Source organism: Salmo trutta, chromosome 17 (genome assembly GCF_901001165.1).
Source record: "Salmo trutta chromosome 17, fSalTru1.1, whole genome shotgun sequence".
In the NCBI taxonomy this organism is placed as follows: domain Eukaryota; kingdom Metazoa; phylum Chordata; class Actinopteri; order Salmoniformes; family Salmonidae; genus Salmo; species Salmo trutta.
Window position 1 is genome coordinate 33,464,203 of NC_042973.1, and position 16,262 is coordinate 33,480,464.

A 16,262-nucleotide genomic window follows, 5' to 3' on the forward strand; every position below is an offset into this window, starting at 1 on the left:
TGTTAGGAAGAAACACAGTTTGCAACGAGCCAGGCGGCCCAAACTGTTACATATTCCCTGACTCTGCTTGCATTGAACACAAGAGAAATGACACAATTTCCCTAGTTAATATTGCCTGCTAACATGCATTTATCTTAACTAAATATGCAGGTTAAAAAATATACTTCTGTGTATTGATTTTAATTAAACCATTGGTGTTTATGGTTAGGTACATTTGTGCAATGAATGTGCTTTTTCGCGACTGTGCTTTTGTTAAATCATCACCCGTTTGGCAAAGTTGAAGTAGGCCGGGATTCGATAAATTAATAGGCACCGCATTGATTATATGCAACGCAGGACAAGCTAGTTAAACTAATAATATCAACTATGTGTACTGTAGTTATGTGAAGATTGATTGTTTTTTATAAGATAAGTTTAATGCTTGCTAGCAATTTACCTTGGCTCATTGCCACCACAAGGTCCTTTTGACGCTGCAATCGCGTAACAGGTGGTCAGCCTGCCATACAGTTTCCTCATGGATTGCAATGTAATCGGCCATAATCGGCATCCAAAAAGGCAGATTACTGATTGTTATGAAAATGATGATTGTTATGAAATTGGAACTAATTAATCGGCCATGCTGATTTTAATTGTAAATATCCCAATCAGAAGCTATGGATTACAGGCAACAACCGCACCGAGCTAAAGACTAGAGCTGCTTTCAAGGAGCGGGACACTAATCCGGACGCTAATAAGAAATCCCGCTATGCATTCACACGAACCATAAATAGGCAAAGCTTCAATACAGGACAAAGATTGAATTCTACTACACCGGCTCTGACATTCGTCGGATGTGGCAGGGCTTGAAAACTGTTATGGACTACGACTCCAACGCCATCATTAAGTTTGCTGACGACACAACAGAGGTTGGCCTGATCACCTATAGGGAGGAGGTCAGAGACCTGGCAGTGTGGTGACAGGACAACAACCTTTCCTTCAATGTGAGCAAGACAAAGGAGCTGATCGTGGACCATAGGAAAAGGAGGGCCAAACAGGCCACCATTAACATCGACGGGGCTGAAGTGGAGTGGGTCGAGAGTTTCAAGTTCCTTGGTGTCCACGTCACCATCTAACTAGCATGGTCCAAACACACCAAGACAGTTGTGAAGAGGGCACGACAACACATATTCCCCCCCAGGAGACTGAAAATTTGGCATGGGTCCCCAGATCCTCAAAGTTATACAACTGCACCATCGAGCATCCTGACTGATTGCATCACCGCCTGGCATGGAAACTGCTCGGAATTTGAGCGTAAGGCGCTACAGAGGGTAGTGCGTACGTCCCAGTACATCACTGGGACCAATCTTCCTGACATCCAGGACCTACACTACTGTTAAAAAGTTTGTGGTCACTTAGAAATGTCCTTGTTTTTGAAAGAAACTTTTTTTTGTCCATTTAAAATAACATCAAATTGATCAGAAATACAGTGTAGACATTGTTAATGATGTAAATGACTATTGTAGCTGGAAACGGCAGATTTTTTTTATTTTATGGAATATATCTACAGAGGCGTAGAGGCCCATTATCAGAAACCATCACTCCTGTGTTCCAATGGCACGTTGTGTTAGCTATTCCAAGTTTGTCATTTTAAAAGGCTAATTGATCATTAGAAAACCCTTTTTCAATTATGTTAGCACGGCTGAGAACTGTTGTTCTGATTTAAAGAAGCAATAAAACTGGCCGCCTTTAGACTAGTTGAGTATCTGGAGCATCAGCATTTGTGGGTTCGATTACAGGCTCAAAATGGCCAGAAACAAAGAACTTTCTTCTGAAACTCATCAGCCTATTCTTGTTCGGAGATATGAAGGCTATTCCATGCGAGAAATTTCCAAGAAACCGAAGATCTTGTACAACTCTGTGTACTACTCCCTTCACAGAACAGGGCAAACTGGCTCTAACCAGAATAGAAAGAGGAGTGGGAGGCCCCAATGCACAACCGAGTAAGAGGACAAGTACATTAGAGTGTCTAGTTTGAGAAACAGACGCCTCACAAGTCCTCAACTGGCAGCTTCATTAAATAGTACCCGCAAAACACAAGTCTCAACGTCAACAATGAAGAGGCGACTCCGGGATGCTCAGTTCCTCTGTCGAGTGTATGTGTTGTTTAGCCCATCTTTAATCTTTTATTTTTATTGGCCAGTCTGAGATATGGCTTTTTCATTGCAACTCAGCCTAGATGTCTAATGTTAACATAATTGGAGATAGTTTGTACACACAGTGATATCAGCGGCAACAGTCTTGTAGTTGCTTTTTTTAATTACAATTAGGAGAGTTCACAAAGGCCTAAATAGTTTATTTTCAGAAAGCAATTCATATTGGATGACATCCCAAATAATTTCCCTGTATCACGTTGTAGGCTGCTGCTGGTCAGGAGTTCTGTGTGCGTGTGTTTATGATCTGGCCATGATTTCAGATTTAGCACTGTTATGGTATGCAGTTTTGCCCAGTTTGACCATGATCTAGTTTTACATTTCCACTGTTTGATGTGTTTTCTGACACTGCTTCACAGTAGTTCTGTATACATCTGTACTAAGCCCTGTCTGGAATGTCCTGTCCTCACTAGAAAACCTGCATTGCAGCATTTCCCTCTGAGCCTTACAAAAGTATTTTACTAATGGAGTAGATAGCGGAGCCTCTGTAACTAATGGACCACAGTTATGCAGATGGTTTATAGAAAACAAGATGATAAGCTCATGCACTGTTGTCTGTAAACTGGGGACATGGGGGAATAATGGCTGAACTCCTCTGTCTGCTTAGAGAGCAAAGCAAAATATGGAGGATGTGTGTGTTCTTTTGTCTGGTGAGTGAGGCACAGACCCAAATAGTGTGACAGGCCATATCTCAGAGCAGTCGTCCCCAGGGTCGGAGCACTCTGTGTGGGCATCACTCAGAGAGATGCTCACCTCTGAAGGGTGGTGGTCAGGTACATGAGGACTGGAGGTGAAATCACAAGTGTGTGTGTGTACCGTGTAAGTATTAACGTTCTCCCTCCTGTTCTTCCAGGCCTGCCCATGACATCAGTCTGGAGGAGTTTGATGATGAGGATCTGTCTGAAATCACAGATGACTGTGGAATAGGACTCAACTACGACTCTGATCCATACGAGAAGGTGGAACACACACATACGCACGCAAGCATGCACACACACATATGGACACACATAGACAAACACACAGGCACATACATACACCAATGTAATGTAGTGAAACAGCATGTCTATAATTAATATAACTTTTCTGGGGGCTATTCTGCTCTCATCATTAAATAGATTAGCTTGCAGATGGCTTCAAATTACTGTTGTGTAAACTAAAAGCTCCTCCTATAGTACAGATAGAAAACAAATGTCTTCCTACAAATTTGAAGCTAAGCAACTTGGCTGTCAGTCTGTTTGGGTTTCTTTGTGTGGCTCTGCCAACACATGGTGCTCAGGGCTTTGATTGACAATTGCTGTGGGTGACTGCTGCTCCCCTGGTGGTTAACAGCAAGCAGAGTGAGAGAGTGATAGACTCCCGGTATAGCCATTGGAGGTGATAACTGCCAATTTGTGTGTTACTCGGCTCATCTCTTATATAAGCGGCAGTTTAACTTGCTGTTTATACCTGTGTTACCAGAGCTCATTACATTAGTGACCTTAGAGCAGGGCTGAGCTTAGTATATCATTTCCATCCTATCAACATCAGTTACAGCATCAGAGCAGAATATGAATGGCACTGTAATGTACAACTCAAATCCCCTCTTAGTGACCGAGCTCTGGAGATAATCCACAGACCTGTACTACTGGAGAAACACTGGGTCTGCTTCCTCTCTCTGTTTTCCTCTTTAATTATTTATCTGTCACCCCTTTCTCTCATTCTCTCTCTCTCTCTCCCCATTTTCACTCTCCCTCTCCCCTCTCTCTCCTGAGGGATGTGAATGTTTTATGTGTGTGGCTTTGAGCCATAGCTGCAGAAAAGGGTGAATAACCCTGTGCAGTTTGCTGCTATGCAGAGACAGTCCTCCTGCATCATTCCTTTCCACCTTCTCTCCTCCCTCCCTCTCTCTCTTCCCTCTCCCCTGACTGCTCATTCCTTCCCTAGCTGCTTTGCAGAGCTCCGTTCAGAGAGATCCTACCTTCAACCCCCTCCTCTCTTCCTCAATTCCTCCTCTTCCCCATAGCAGAGAGAGAGAGAGATGTTTTTGCTTCTGCCTCATTAATCCCACAACAACAAAAAACTGGGCAATTGAGTTATATTTTTTCAGTCACATGCAAAGATCTTTCTACAAAGCAATTTGTCAGTGTGTAGAGATGACCCGGGCCTACAACCTCAGAAAGCAAGTTGAGGGAAACCCTTTTATCCTTGCAATCTGAGATGTCATATTTCAAACGCAGATCACCCAATGGAACAAACAGGCCCTGACTGCTCAGTCCACAGATGTGTGGGTGTATGCCAGAGACAGTGTCACTCTTTGTTATGTTACATCATCAAACCCACCCCCACCAAGTCGCCCAGCCCCAAAGGAACTAATCCTGCTGACATCAGACCGACACTGGATTAAGAACAGAGTTGAAGTGATGTGTGTGTGTGTGTTTTTTATGTATTTGATTGGGTGATTGTCATCAGCCCATTAAGCACCTATCAATCAGTTAAATGGTTTCTGTTTGTTAACACATGTGCCTGTATTTGTATGTGTACTGTATGTGTGTGATAAAGCACTGAAATCATTTTGTGGTGGTCATCTTTTAGTACTTTCTTTGATCTTCAAGGCTGACAACCAGTCAGAAAAGTGGGATTATCCCTCTGCCCAATCCCCATCTCTGATTAATAACCATTCATTGTTCACTTCCTAATCTGTGTACTCCTTTCAAGATGAACTCCCTTTGAGTTACACACACGCGCGCACACACACATACATACCATCATAAACTGACTTAAACTGATTATGTCCTGGAGCAGAGATATGAGTCTTCAATCATTGGATTTTTTGAATATACCAGAAAGGGCATTTTGTTGGAGAGAAGATTTAAATGTTTAAAATGTGAATGTTTTTACAACATAAGCCCACGCCTCCCTCCATACTATTGGTGTAAACTGCTGCATTTACTAATGTATTTTTGAAGATAACCCAGAATGCTTTTAGAAGGAGGAAACAGATGTTTTCATGTGTGTAATTATGTTTTTTCACTTGGTTGAACTGTAGTAAGCTGCGACACACACACACACACACACACACACACACACAGTACCACACAGTACCAGTCAATAGTTTGGACACACCTACTCATTACAGGGTTTTTATTTATTTTTACTTTATTTTTTACAATTCTCTACATTGTAGAATAATAGTGAAGACATAAACTATGAAGTAACACATATGGAATCATGTAGTAACCAAAAAAGTGTTAAATCAAAATATATTTCAGATTCTTCAAAGTAGCCACCCTTTGCCTTGTTGAAAGCTTTGCACTGTTGGCATTCTCTCAACCAGCATCATGTCATAGTCACCTGGAATGCCTTGTTAAAAGTTAATTTGTGGAATTTCTTTCCTTAATGCGTTTGAGCCAATCAGTTGTGTTGTGACAAGGTAGGGGGGTATACAGAAGTTATCCCTTTTTCGTAAAAGACCAAGTCCATATTATGTCAAGAACAGTTCAAAGAAGCAAAGAGAAACAACAGTCCATCATTAATTTAAGACAAGGTCAGTCAATCCGGAAAATTTCAAGGACTTTGAAAGTTTCTTCAAGTGCAGTCGCAAAAACCGTCAAGCACTATGATGAAACTGGCTCTCGTGAGGACCGCCACAGGAAAGGAAAACCTAGAGTTACCTCTGCTGCAGAGGATAAATTCATTAGAGTTGCCAGCTTCAGAAATTGCAGCCAAAATAAATGCTTCACAGAGTTCAAGTAACAGACAGATCTCAACATCAATTGTTCAGAGGAGACGCTGTGAATCAGGCCTTCATGGTCAAATTGCTGCAAAGAACCCATTTAATAAAGAACACAAATAAGCAGAAGAGTTGCTTGGGCCAAGAAACACGAGCAATGGACATTAGACCAGTGGAGTCCAAATTTGAGATTTTTGGTTCCAACCGCTGTGTCGATGTGAGACGCAGAGTAGGTGAACGGATGATCTTTGCATGTGTGGTTCCCACCGTGAAGCATGGAGGAGGAGTGGGGGTGCTTTGCCGGTGACACTGTCAGTGATTTATTTAGAATTCAAGGCACACTTAACCAGCATGGCTACCACAGCATTCTGCAGCGATACGCCATCCCATCTGGTTTGTGCTTAGTGGGACTATCATTTCTTTTTCTACAGGGCAATGACCCAACACACCTCCAAGCTGTATAAGGGCTATTTGACCAAGGAGGACCGTGATGGAGTGCTGCATCATATGACCTGGCCTCCACCCAATTGCGTTGGACCGCAGAGTGAAGGAAAAGCAGCCAACAAGTGCTCAGCATTTGTGGGAATTCCTTCAAGACTGTTGGAAAAGCATTCCAGGTGAAGCTGGTTGAGAGGATGCCAAGAGTGTGCAAAGCTGTCAAGGCAGCTATATTTTTATTTGTTTAACACTCTTTTGGGCTAATACATTTACATTTTTACATTTAGCAGACGCTCTTATCCAGAGCGACTTACAGTAGTGAATGCATACATTTCATACATTTATTTTTTGTTTTTTTCTGTGCTGGCCCCCCGTGGGAATCGAACCCACAACCCTGGCGTTGCAAACACCATGCTCTACCAACTGAGCTACAGGGAAGGCTACATGATTCCATGTGTGTTATTTCATAGTTTTGATGTGTACAGTGTAGAAAATAGTAAAAATAAAGAAAAACCTTGTAATGAGTACATGCAGAGGTGTAAACCTTTGACTGTTACTGTACATACATAAATAATCAACCTAGGAATGGTTAATTTCCCCATTACGCACAAAGAAGCAATTCCAATTCTGTTATTCCTAATGTTGACATTCTGAATATCATGATGATGATTTTTACTAACTTGGGTACTCTCACATCCTCACTGTCATTCCTATGCAGATTGAGAGGAGAACACTGGCCTACATTTCCCATAATGCTTCAGTGAAAATAAAAGGGAGGTTAACTCCTGAGTCGGACATTTTCTGCATTTTTACCTTCAGTCTCGTGACCTGGCTGTGTCTGTCTGTGTCTGGGAGTTAGATATGAGCTACAGACAAGCTCAAGAGAGGAGCTATAAATGAGCATGAGTTGTCTTCCATTCTCTGTTTGCCACGTATAATGAATCTCAGTGAAAGCCTGGTTGGGTGGAAGCAAATGGCTTATTTTCCTGTTGTTATCTATCAATCTTTGGGAGTAGAACCAGAGTGAAATTATAAGAGAGAAATACAAAATGAATGAATGAATGAAAGAGAGAGTGAGAGGAAGAATGAGAGAGGGCAGTCAGTATTTTGGGAGCAGACAGGATACTCAGTCCCTTGAGTCAGACTCAGGCATAAATCACTGAGCTATCAGGTGAAGTGAGTCTCCCCCTCTACCTCCATCCTTTCTTTCTTTCTCTCTCTTGCTCTCTCTTTTGCTCTCTCTCTAACAGTGATTAATGCCCCATGCACATATATATTATTCATAATATGCCATAGCAAAGGGGTAGTAGACAAATAGGGCCTGTGGGTCTGTGTCTCTCAGATACTCTGGTAGCTCTCTCCTTTACCGGCACTGCAACAAATTGTTGTAAATTTACAGAAAAACTAAGTTAGCTACTGTAATTCTATATTACAGTACTGTAAAGAGCAATACATTATGGGGGCTCAATGTCATTCTGCTACATTTCTGTAATTTTACAATACAATTTTAAAGTAAATAACTATTACCTGTTTTGCATATATTTACAGAAGCATTCTATGAATTATACTGCATTTTAGGAAAATGTTGTGGGTGGCAAAATAATCTCTGTCTCATTACCATATTTTGAGGCGTGCTTTGTAAGAGGATATTTTTGTTTCACCCATTAGTGACAATGCTGTTCCCCACAGAATACAGTACCATACCACATTTTTTTCCTGTAAATCTAGAGTAATTTACTGGCTACTGTGTTGCCAGTAATTTACTGTAATTCAGTATCATACTGTAAGAAAAACAGGTTTAGATTTTTTTTGCCAAGTTATAAAAAATAAAAACTGAAATATTACATTTACATAAGGGTTCAGTATCAAGGCACAAGACGAGACCCAAATGCAGACACAGGAAGCAGATGGTTGGAGTCTTACAACGTTTATTAATCCAAAGGGGTAGGCAAGAGAATGGTCTTGCACAGGCAAAAATCAGAGTCAGAGTTCAGGAGGTACAAAGTGGCAGACAGGCTCGTGGTCAGGCAGGTGAGTACAAAGTCCAGAAACAGGCAAGGGTCAAAACCGGGAGGACTAGAAAAAGGAGAATGCAAAAAGCAGGAGATTGGGAAAACCGCTGGTTGACTTGGAAACATACAAGACGAACTGGCACAGAGAGACAGGAAACACAGGGATAAATACACTGGGGAAAACAAGCGACACCTGGAGGGGGTGGAGACAATAACGAGGACAGGTGAAATTGATCAGGGTGTGACATTCAGACAATTTACTCAGTACTTTGTTGAAGCACCTTTTGCAGCGATTACAGCCTCAAGTCTTCTTGGGTATGACGCTTCAAACTTGGCACACCTGTATTTGGGGAGTTTCTCCCATTCTTCTCTGCAGATCCTCTCAAGCTCTGTCAGGTTGGATGGGGAGCATCACTGCACAGCTATTTTCAGGTCTCTCCAGAGATGTTAGATCGGGTTCAAGTCCGGACTCTGGCTGGGCCACTCAAGGACATTCAGAGACTTGTCCCCAAGCCACTCCTGCATTGTATTGGCTTTGTGCTTAGGGTTGTTGTCTTGTTGGAAGGTGAACCTTCACCCCAGGCTGATTTCCTGAGCCCTCTGGAGCAGGTTTTCATCAAGGATCTCTCGGTACTTTGCTCCGTTCATCTTTCCCTCGATCTTGAAAAGTCTCCCTGTCCATGCTCAGTTTGGCCAGGCAGCCAGCTCTAGGAAGAGTGTTGGTGGTTCCAAACTTCTTCTATTTAAGAATGATGGAGGCCACTGTGTTCTTGGGGACCTTCAATGCTGCAGAAATGTTTTTTGTATCCTTCCCCAGATCTGTGCCTCGACACAATCCTGTCTCAGAGCCCTACAGACAATTCCTTAAACCTCATGGCTTGGTTTTTGCTCTGACATACACTGTCAACTATGGGACCTTTATATTTTATTTTTTATTTTACCTTTATTTAACCAGGTAGGCAAGTTGAGAACAAGTTCTCATTTACAATTGCGACCTGGCCAAGATAAAGCAAAGCAGTTCGACACATAAAGCAACACAGAGTTACACATGGAGTAAAACAAACATACAGTCAATAATACAGTAGAAAAATAAGTCTATATACAATGTGAGCAAATGAGGTGAGATAAGGGAGGTAAAGGCAAAAAAGGCCATGGTGGCAAAGTAAATACAATATAGCAAGTAAAACACTTGAATGGTAGATTTGTAGTGGAAGAAAGTGCAAAGTAGAAATAGAAACAATGGGGTGCAAAATAAATAAATAAATAAATACAGTAGGGGAAGAGGTAGTTGTTTGGGCTAAATTAGAGATGGGCTTTGTACAGGTGCAGTGATCTGTGAGCTGCTCTGACAGCTGGTACTTAAAGCTAGTGAGGGAGATAAGTGTTTCCAGTTTCAGAGATTTTTGTAGTTCGTTCCAGTCATTGGCAGCAGAGAACTGGAAGGAGAGACGGCCAAAGGAGGAATTGGCTTTGGGGGTGACCAGAGAGATATACCTGCTGGAGCGCGTGCTACAGGTGGGTGCTGCTATGGTGACCAGTGAGCTGAGATAAGGGGGGACTTTACCTATCAGGGTCTTGTAGATGACCTGGAGCCAGTGGGTTTGGCGACGAGTATGAAGCGAGGGCCAACCAACGAGAGTGTACAGGTCGCAGTGGTGGGTAGTATATGGGGCTTTGGTGACAAAACGGATGGCACTGTGATAGACTGCATCCAGTTTATTGAGTAGAGTATTGGAGGCTATTTTGTACACTCATCTGTAAATAGCCCATTCAATCTACCTCATCCCCATACTGTATTTATTTATTTATTTATCTTGCTCCTGTGCTCCCCGGTATCTCAACTTGCACATTCATCCTCTGCACATCCTACCATTCCTGTGTTTAATTGCTATATTGTAATTACTTTGCCACCATGGCCTATTTATTGCCTTACCTCTCTTATCCTACCTCATTTGCACATGCTGTATATAGATTTTCCTACTGTGTTATTGATTGTATGTTTGCTTATTCCATGTGTAACTCTGTGTTGTTGTATGTGTCGAACTGCTTTGCTTTATCTTGGCCACGTCGCAGTTGCAAATGTTTAAATGTCCACTATGGAGTAATACTGTTATGAGTACATTACAATATCATTAATAGACTACTAATACACAACACTATCAGTATGACTATAAGATTAATAGATCTACAAATGTGATCACACACATTTTTTAATACTAATAAAAAGCAATCGATCAACCCCCTTAAAAGATGTGAAATGTCTCTTGTACAGTAGGCTTTGTCATTGACTTTCTCTGAGAAACTGTGCTGTACATGTATCTTCTAGATTTCCCCTGGGTTATAGATTGACGGTTGATTGTAGGTTCTCTGGTATTAAGGTTCAGCAGGCGTTAGCAGTCTTGTGTGAAGGGGACAAGAAGGTGGGCTTTGATGCTGAGAAAGAGAGGAGGGAAAGAGACCGATGAGGAAAGTGCTGTGCTGTTCAAATGCAATGTGGATAGCTAGAATGTATTTAATCCAGTGTTTTCCCTGTCAAAAGCAATATAGTGCTGTGTTGATTGTAGTGAGTGATGTAATAACTTGTCTATTCACATTGTAGCGACTATGACAATAAATAAAGATATAATCTATAATTATTGCCACCAACTAGTCACTTGGACTGTGATTAGGGCTCCCGGGTGGCGCAGCGGTCTAAGCCACTGCATCTCAGAGCTTCACGTGTCACTACAGACACCGTGGTTCGATTCCAGGCTGTATCACAACTGGCTGTGATTGGGAGTCCCATAGGGCGGCACACAATAGGCCCAGTGTTGTCTGGGTTTGGCCGGTGTTGGCTGTCATTGTAAATAAGAATTTGTTCTTAAACTGACTTGCCTAGTTAAATAAAAGGTAAAAAAATAAAATACTGAACGGTACAGGGACTATTTCCATACTTTTTGCATGTACAAAGATATACAGTACAAAGATGTGCTGAGCGCTTTTAGCCTGGACAAAAGCAGCATGCATATGCGCGCACACACACACACATCTGAATCTAATTTAAATTGAATTTTACTGTAAACCAGCTGAAACCTGAGAGGCATCATCAATCCACTTTGCTCTCTCTCTCTCTCTCTCTCTCTCTCTCTCTCTCTCTCACACTCTCTCTCTCTCACTCTCTCCTTCTAGACTTTGGAGCAGAGTGGACAAGTCACCTGAGCCCCAGCCTACCGCAGTGCTTTGATGTGTGTTTGTGTGCTGATGGGATACTGCAGTGTTATACTGTTTTTGTAGGCTGCTCTGGGTTTAACTGTCCCACAGCTCTCTGAAAACTATTCTATATGAACCCAGGAAGGTGACTGGGGTTGTTGCTTTTGTTCATACTATCATTTGATAATTGCTGACAGCATTGCATTTCAACTGCTCACAGTGTTAAAATATTGTTAAAGCAATCTCTGCCATACCACCAGTCACTCATTCTCTCTCCCCCTCCCTTCATATCCTCCCTCTCTCTCTCTCTCTCTCTCTGTCAGGACTGTCTTATTCTGGAGAAGAGCGATATTCACCACCCGGTCTGCTCCTTCCAGGATGACTTCCAGGAGTTTGAGATGATCGATGACGAGGATGAGGAAGAGGAGGATGAAGAGGAGGTGGACCCTGACGCTCCACCCTCCCCCTCCGCTTCCCTTCCTCCTTCCCCTACCCTGGGCACGCTGAAGAGCCGGCCCACCACCCTTAACCTCACCACCACTCTCTCTCTCTCTCAGGACTCATTGAACAACAACAGCAGTCTTTCTCCAAAGAAGGGCAGCTGGCAGCACTCTCTACGCAAGCCCACCTCACAAGGTGAATACTGTGCTGTCTTATTATTTACCAATAATAAACCACTTCCAACACCTAGCAGCTTATTACCATAGCTCTCAATTACCATAGCTTTCTAAGGAAAATGTTTTCTACAAATGTTTGTATGATAATTTATCTACCTAGTATTGTCTATTGATGCTGTGTCTTTAATTGTTACTGTAAGCTGTTGTCCTTTGCGTGCAGGCCGTCTGTCTCCAACCCACTCTTGTCTGGAAGATGGGAGCCACGTGACAGGCCAGTGCCCTTCCCAAACAGCCCCCCAGGCCCCAGCGTCCCAGAGCAAAGGTACTCCCCCCAAACAGGCAGGGGATGGTGGCCACCCCTAGTCCCCTCGCAGGCCCCTCTGCGACATGGATGGCAACAGATGGGAGAGACCCTAATACAATAGCAAACAAAATGGCCGCCCGTCAGATGTCATCCCCCATAAACATCTAGTGACGTGATGTAAAAGTGTAGTCGTCTTGTCCTCACTGGCCAGAGCTATAGATATAGACTTTGGCAAACATAGTTTGGGGTTCTAAAGAATGGGCTCCGTTTTGACACCAAAAGTTCCAAGTCAAATTGGTGAGAATTCATTTGTTATTGTGTGTTTGGGCCCAACACAGAGGATAGTTTAGATAGGTCTGTGTATCTACTGCTCCCATCACTGCCATCCCTACTCTGGTGACTTCTGGTTAAAAGTGGCTATTGCAATAATGTTCTCATGATCAATTATAATCTCTCTTTTCTTCTCTGCGTTCTCATCTCCCTCAACCTCTATCATCTCTCTTCATTTTATCTCCACTTGTTTTCTTCTCTCTCTATCCCCTCTCCTCTCCCTCTCTCCAACAGGCTCCTTCGGTCAACACAAGTCTCACCTGGGCTCTGACGAGGTCATTAACTCCTCAGCCGACCCTTCAACTCTGACCTCCAGAGTTTCATCCCTGGATGACCACTCCCAGTGCTCTGACACCGAGGTCGACCACGACCTCAACAACGCTGACCACAACCACAAACGTTCACGGTCCTGCATGTCCACCCAGCGACGTCCCACCGACACCTACACGGTCACCACTGAGTCAGGCCTGGACCGGGAACTGGAAAACGACCCAGACGGGACCAGCCGATGCCTGTCCTCCACTGCTCCCATTGGGGGGAATGACGGAGCTGACACCCCTTTGTCAGGTGAGGAGCTGGAGAAAGATTTTGATGTAGAGTTCATGTGTAAGGAGACCTATGACATGGCATGTAAGGAGAACCAGAGCTTAGTCTACGTTGAGTTCCCCTCCATCGAGCCCTGTGAGCTGGCTTTTTTCTCCAGCTATATGCCATCAAGCCGCTCCGATGTTCTCGACCAATCCAGAAGCACTGACCAGAGCGAGCTTCCAGCTACAGCCAATGAGGCAGCCAATGACTCTACCTCTCCGTCCTCGGACCCTGGCATTGCTGACATGAACGCCAAGCGGTGCTACGCCACCTCAGACCAAGAGCATGACCTGAGCTCTCCCGGGTCAGAATCAGACATTGAGGGGGAGCTGGAGGCAGCGTTTGCCTGCGGAGGACCCCTGGTCTCCAATATGATCTCCTCCATCTCAGAGACAGAGCTGGACATGACCAGTGAGGACAGTAGTAGTGGACGCTCCTCCCACCTCACCAACTCCATTGAGGAGGCCAGCTCACCCACCTCCGACCAGGAACTGGGCCCTGACAATGAGTTAGAACAGGACAGCAGAATTGTGGGAATGAAGGTATCGCTCCTCCTTGGCCACCCAAACCCCATCAAAGTGGGCTTACCCTCACCTTCACCACTACCCAACCTCAGCCTAGCCACCCCCCCCCCTGCTGACTCCCCCATCCTGCCCCCAGAGCCCTATGATGACGGCCAGGCTCTGATGGGCCTACAGAGTGTAGATGATTATGATGAATTGCCCTATGAGCACCAGGCTGACCCAGATGAGGCCCTGCCCCCACCCCCGTGCTGTGAGGACAGAATCTCCAAACAGATGGTACTCCAGATAGAACCCGACCACAGCCTGGAGAGCTTCAAATGCTCCTTCTACCTGCCAGTGGAATCCAGACTTATACCCACTCACGCTGACGACTACGACGGTAACAGTGAGGGAGAGTCCGAGTCGGAGAGCGAGGACGAGCTGAGCGAGAATTCAGACTCACCCTGGTTGCTTAACAACCTGGTGAACAAGATGATCTTGGAGGGGTCTTATCCAATTAGCTGTCCCGAGGACTGTTTCAAGAGGTCAGTGTCCGTCTCGGACACCATCTCACCCTCCTCAGACATCGAGCCAGACGCGTTCACCGACGCTGCGGGTGAAAAAATGCTGAAATCTGGGACAAAGGAATCGAAGGATAAAAAAGGGAAGGGTCTGAAGAAGGAGTGGAAGGAGAGAGAGAAGAGTGCAGAGCTGCCCAAATGGAATACAGGGAAAGCCAACGATAGATTTGGCCCCTGTCTGTACAAGAGCAATCCCACAGCTGACACCATCAGACCGGTGATCGTGGAGCGTTATGGCAACAGGGTATCTACAGACAACAATCACACTCAGGACTCTGAGAAAGAAATCCCCAGCCCTAAATCAGGCAAAAACACCAAGAGGAAGGATGAAAAAGAGGATGATGACGATACTGTGGAGCCCGATAACGACCTGATGATGCTGGAGGGGAGGAAGGAGCTGGACTCTCCCAGTCTGAGTGAAAGCGTGGCGATTGACAAGGACAAGGGACGCGAGACGGAGGCCAAGCCCACCGGACGCTCTACGGCCTCCCTGGAACGCATTAACACGGTCAAACACAGCATGACCCTGGACATCCCCACGTCCCAGACCAACCGATGCTTCAGCCTCACCTACTCCACTGACAACGATGAGGAAGAGGAAGAGGGAGACTCCTCCCCGTTCCTGAGCTGCCTGAGGAAGCAGTCATCCTACGGTGGCAGCCACCAGTACCTGGATAGCTCTCCGCCCATCGACGAGAGCGTCCGGGACCTCACCCTGTTGGAGCAGGAACACACCCTGTGTGAGAGAGACCTCCCTCTGCAGTCCCAGCCGGATGACCATGGTCTGGCATACGACTCCATGAAGTACACTCTGGTGGTGGATGAGAACACTACACTGGAGCTGGTCAGTCTCAGGAGGTACTTACATGGAGAAAGGGCCCACCTTTATTGTGGAAGGGTTTAGTTGAATTTTATTTTATTGGCAATTTAAAAGTAAATTACATCAAGTTGTTTAATTACTTCTGTTTAGTCAGTGCTGTCACAACAGTCCCAAGCTGATTTATCAGGAGTCAACTTTATAGTGCATTATGGAGGCTTTTATATTGTCTTCTTCTATTAAGCTATTATGACTAACCTGTGTGAACCGTGCCCTTCCCAGATGTACCTCTGTGCTGAGTGATGACAGTGAGCTGTCTACACTGTGTGATGATGACCCTCTAGGGATGGGGGAGGTGGGGTACTTCCGGGGGAACGGAGGGGTGCGGCCAGAACTCCTCAGCTCGTCAGAAGACTCCTCACCTGAGGCTGACATGCACTTCTCCAAGAAGTTCCTCAACGTGTTTGTCAACAGCACCTCACGATCCTCTAGTAAGTAGCCTACACTTAAAAATACAGGTTCCAGTTGGAACCAAATAGGGTTATTCAGAGTGATGCCATAGGGGAACCATTTTAGGTTCTTTGAACAAAATTAAATGGGATGGTTCTTTGAAGACCCATAGAAAAATCAAGAGTGACAAATAACAATTTTTGATTCCAAAAGGAACCATTATAAAAGGTTCTACAAAAATAAGTTTATTGTTCTTTGTGGATCTGTGTTGATAAAGGTTTTATTTTGGGTGTTTTTTTAACGCTGTAGGGTGTTGAGCCTTATTTGCATATTTCACGTATGCCTTTTGAGTACATTTTTGAGTTTTCAGTACCACCCATGACTGTGCTTACTAGTGACTGAGACATGGTTGTTGTATTCATTCATGTTCAGGCCTGTACCAAGTTAGATCCCAACTGAATATGTCTCATTTACTGAATCCAGAGTGTCCATGTTAGCTCTCCCAAGCTGTAGCATGATAAAAGATCACTGA

At 44.3% G+C, this 16,262-nt stretch overlaps 1 protein-coding gene across 1 annotated transcript in view; it reads left to right on the top strand.

Moving 5' to 3' along the window:
* Window positions 1-16,262, top strand: part of LOC115152083 (C-Jun-amino-terminal kinase-interacting protein 2) — a 35,079-nt gene that overhangs the window by 12,129 nt on the left and 6,688 nt on the right. The window contains exons 2-6 of the mRNA XM_029696588.1: window positions 3,043-3,148; window positions 11,864-12,176; window positions 12,378-12,479; window positions 13,026-15,321; window positions 15,563-15,771. Coding sequence (XP_029552448.1) covers window positions 3,043-3,148; window positions 11,864-12,176; window positions 12,378-12,479; window positions 13,026-15,321; window positions 15,563-15,771 — 3,026 coding nt within the window. The remainder of the gene's footprint in view (window positions 1-3,042; window positions 3,149-11,863; window positions 12,177-12,377; window positions 12,480-13,025; window positions 15,322-15,562; window positions 15,772-16,262) is intronic.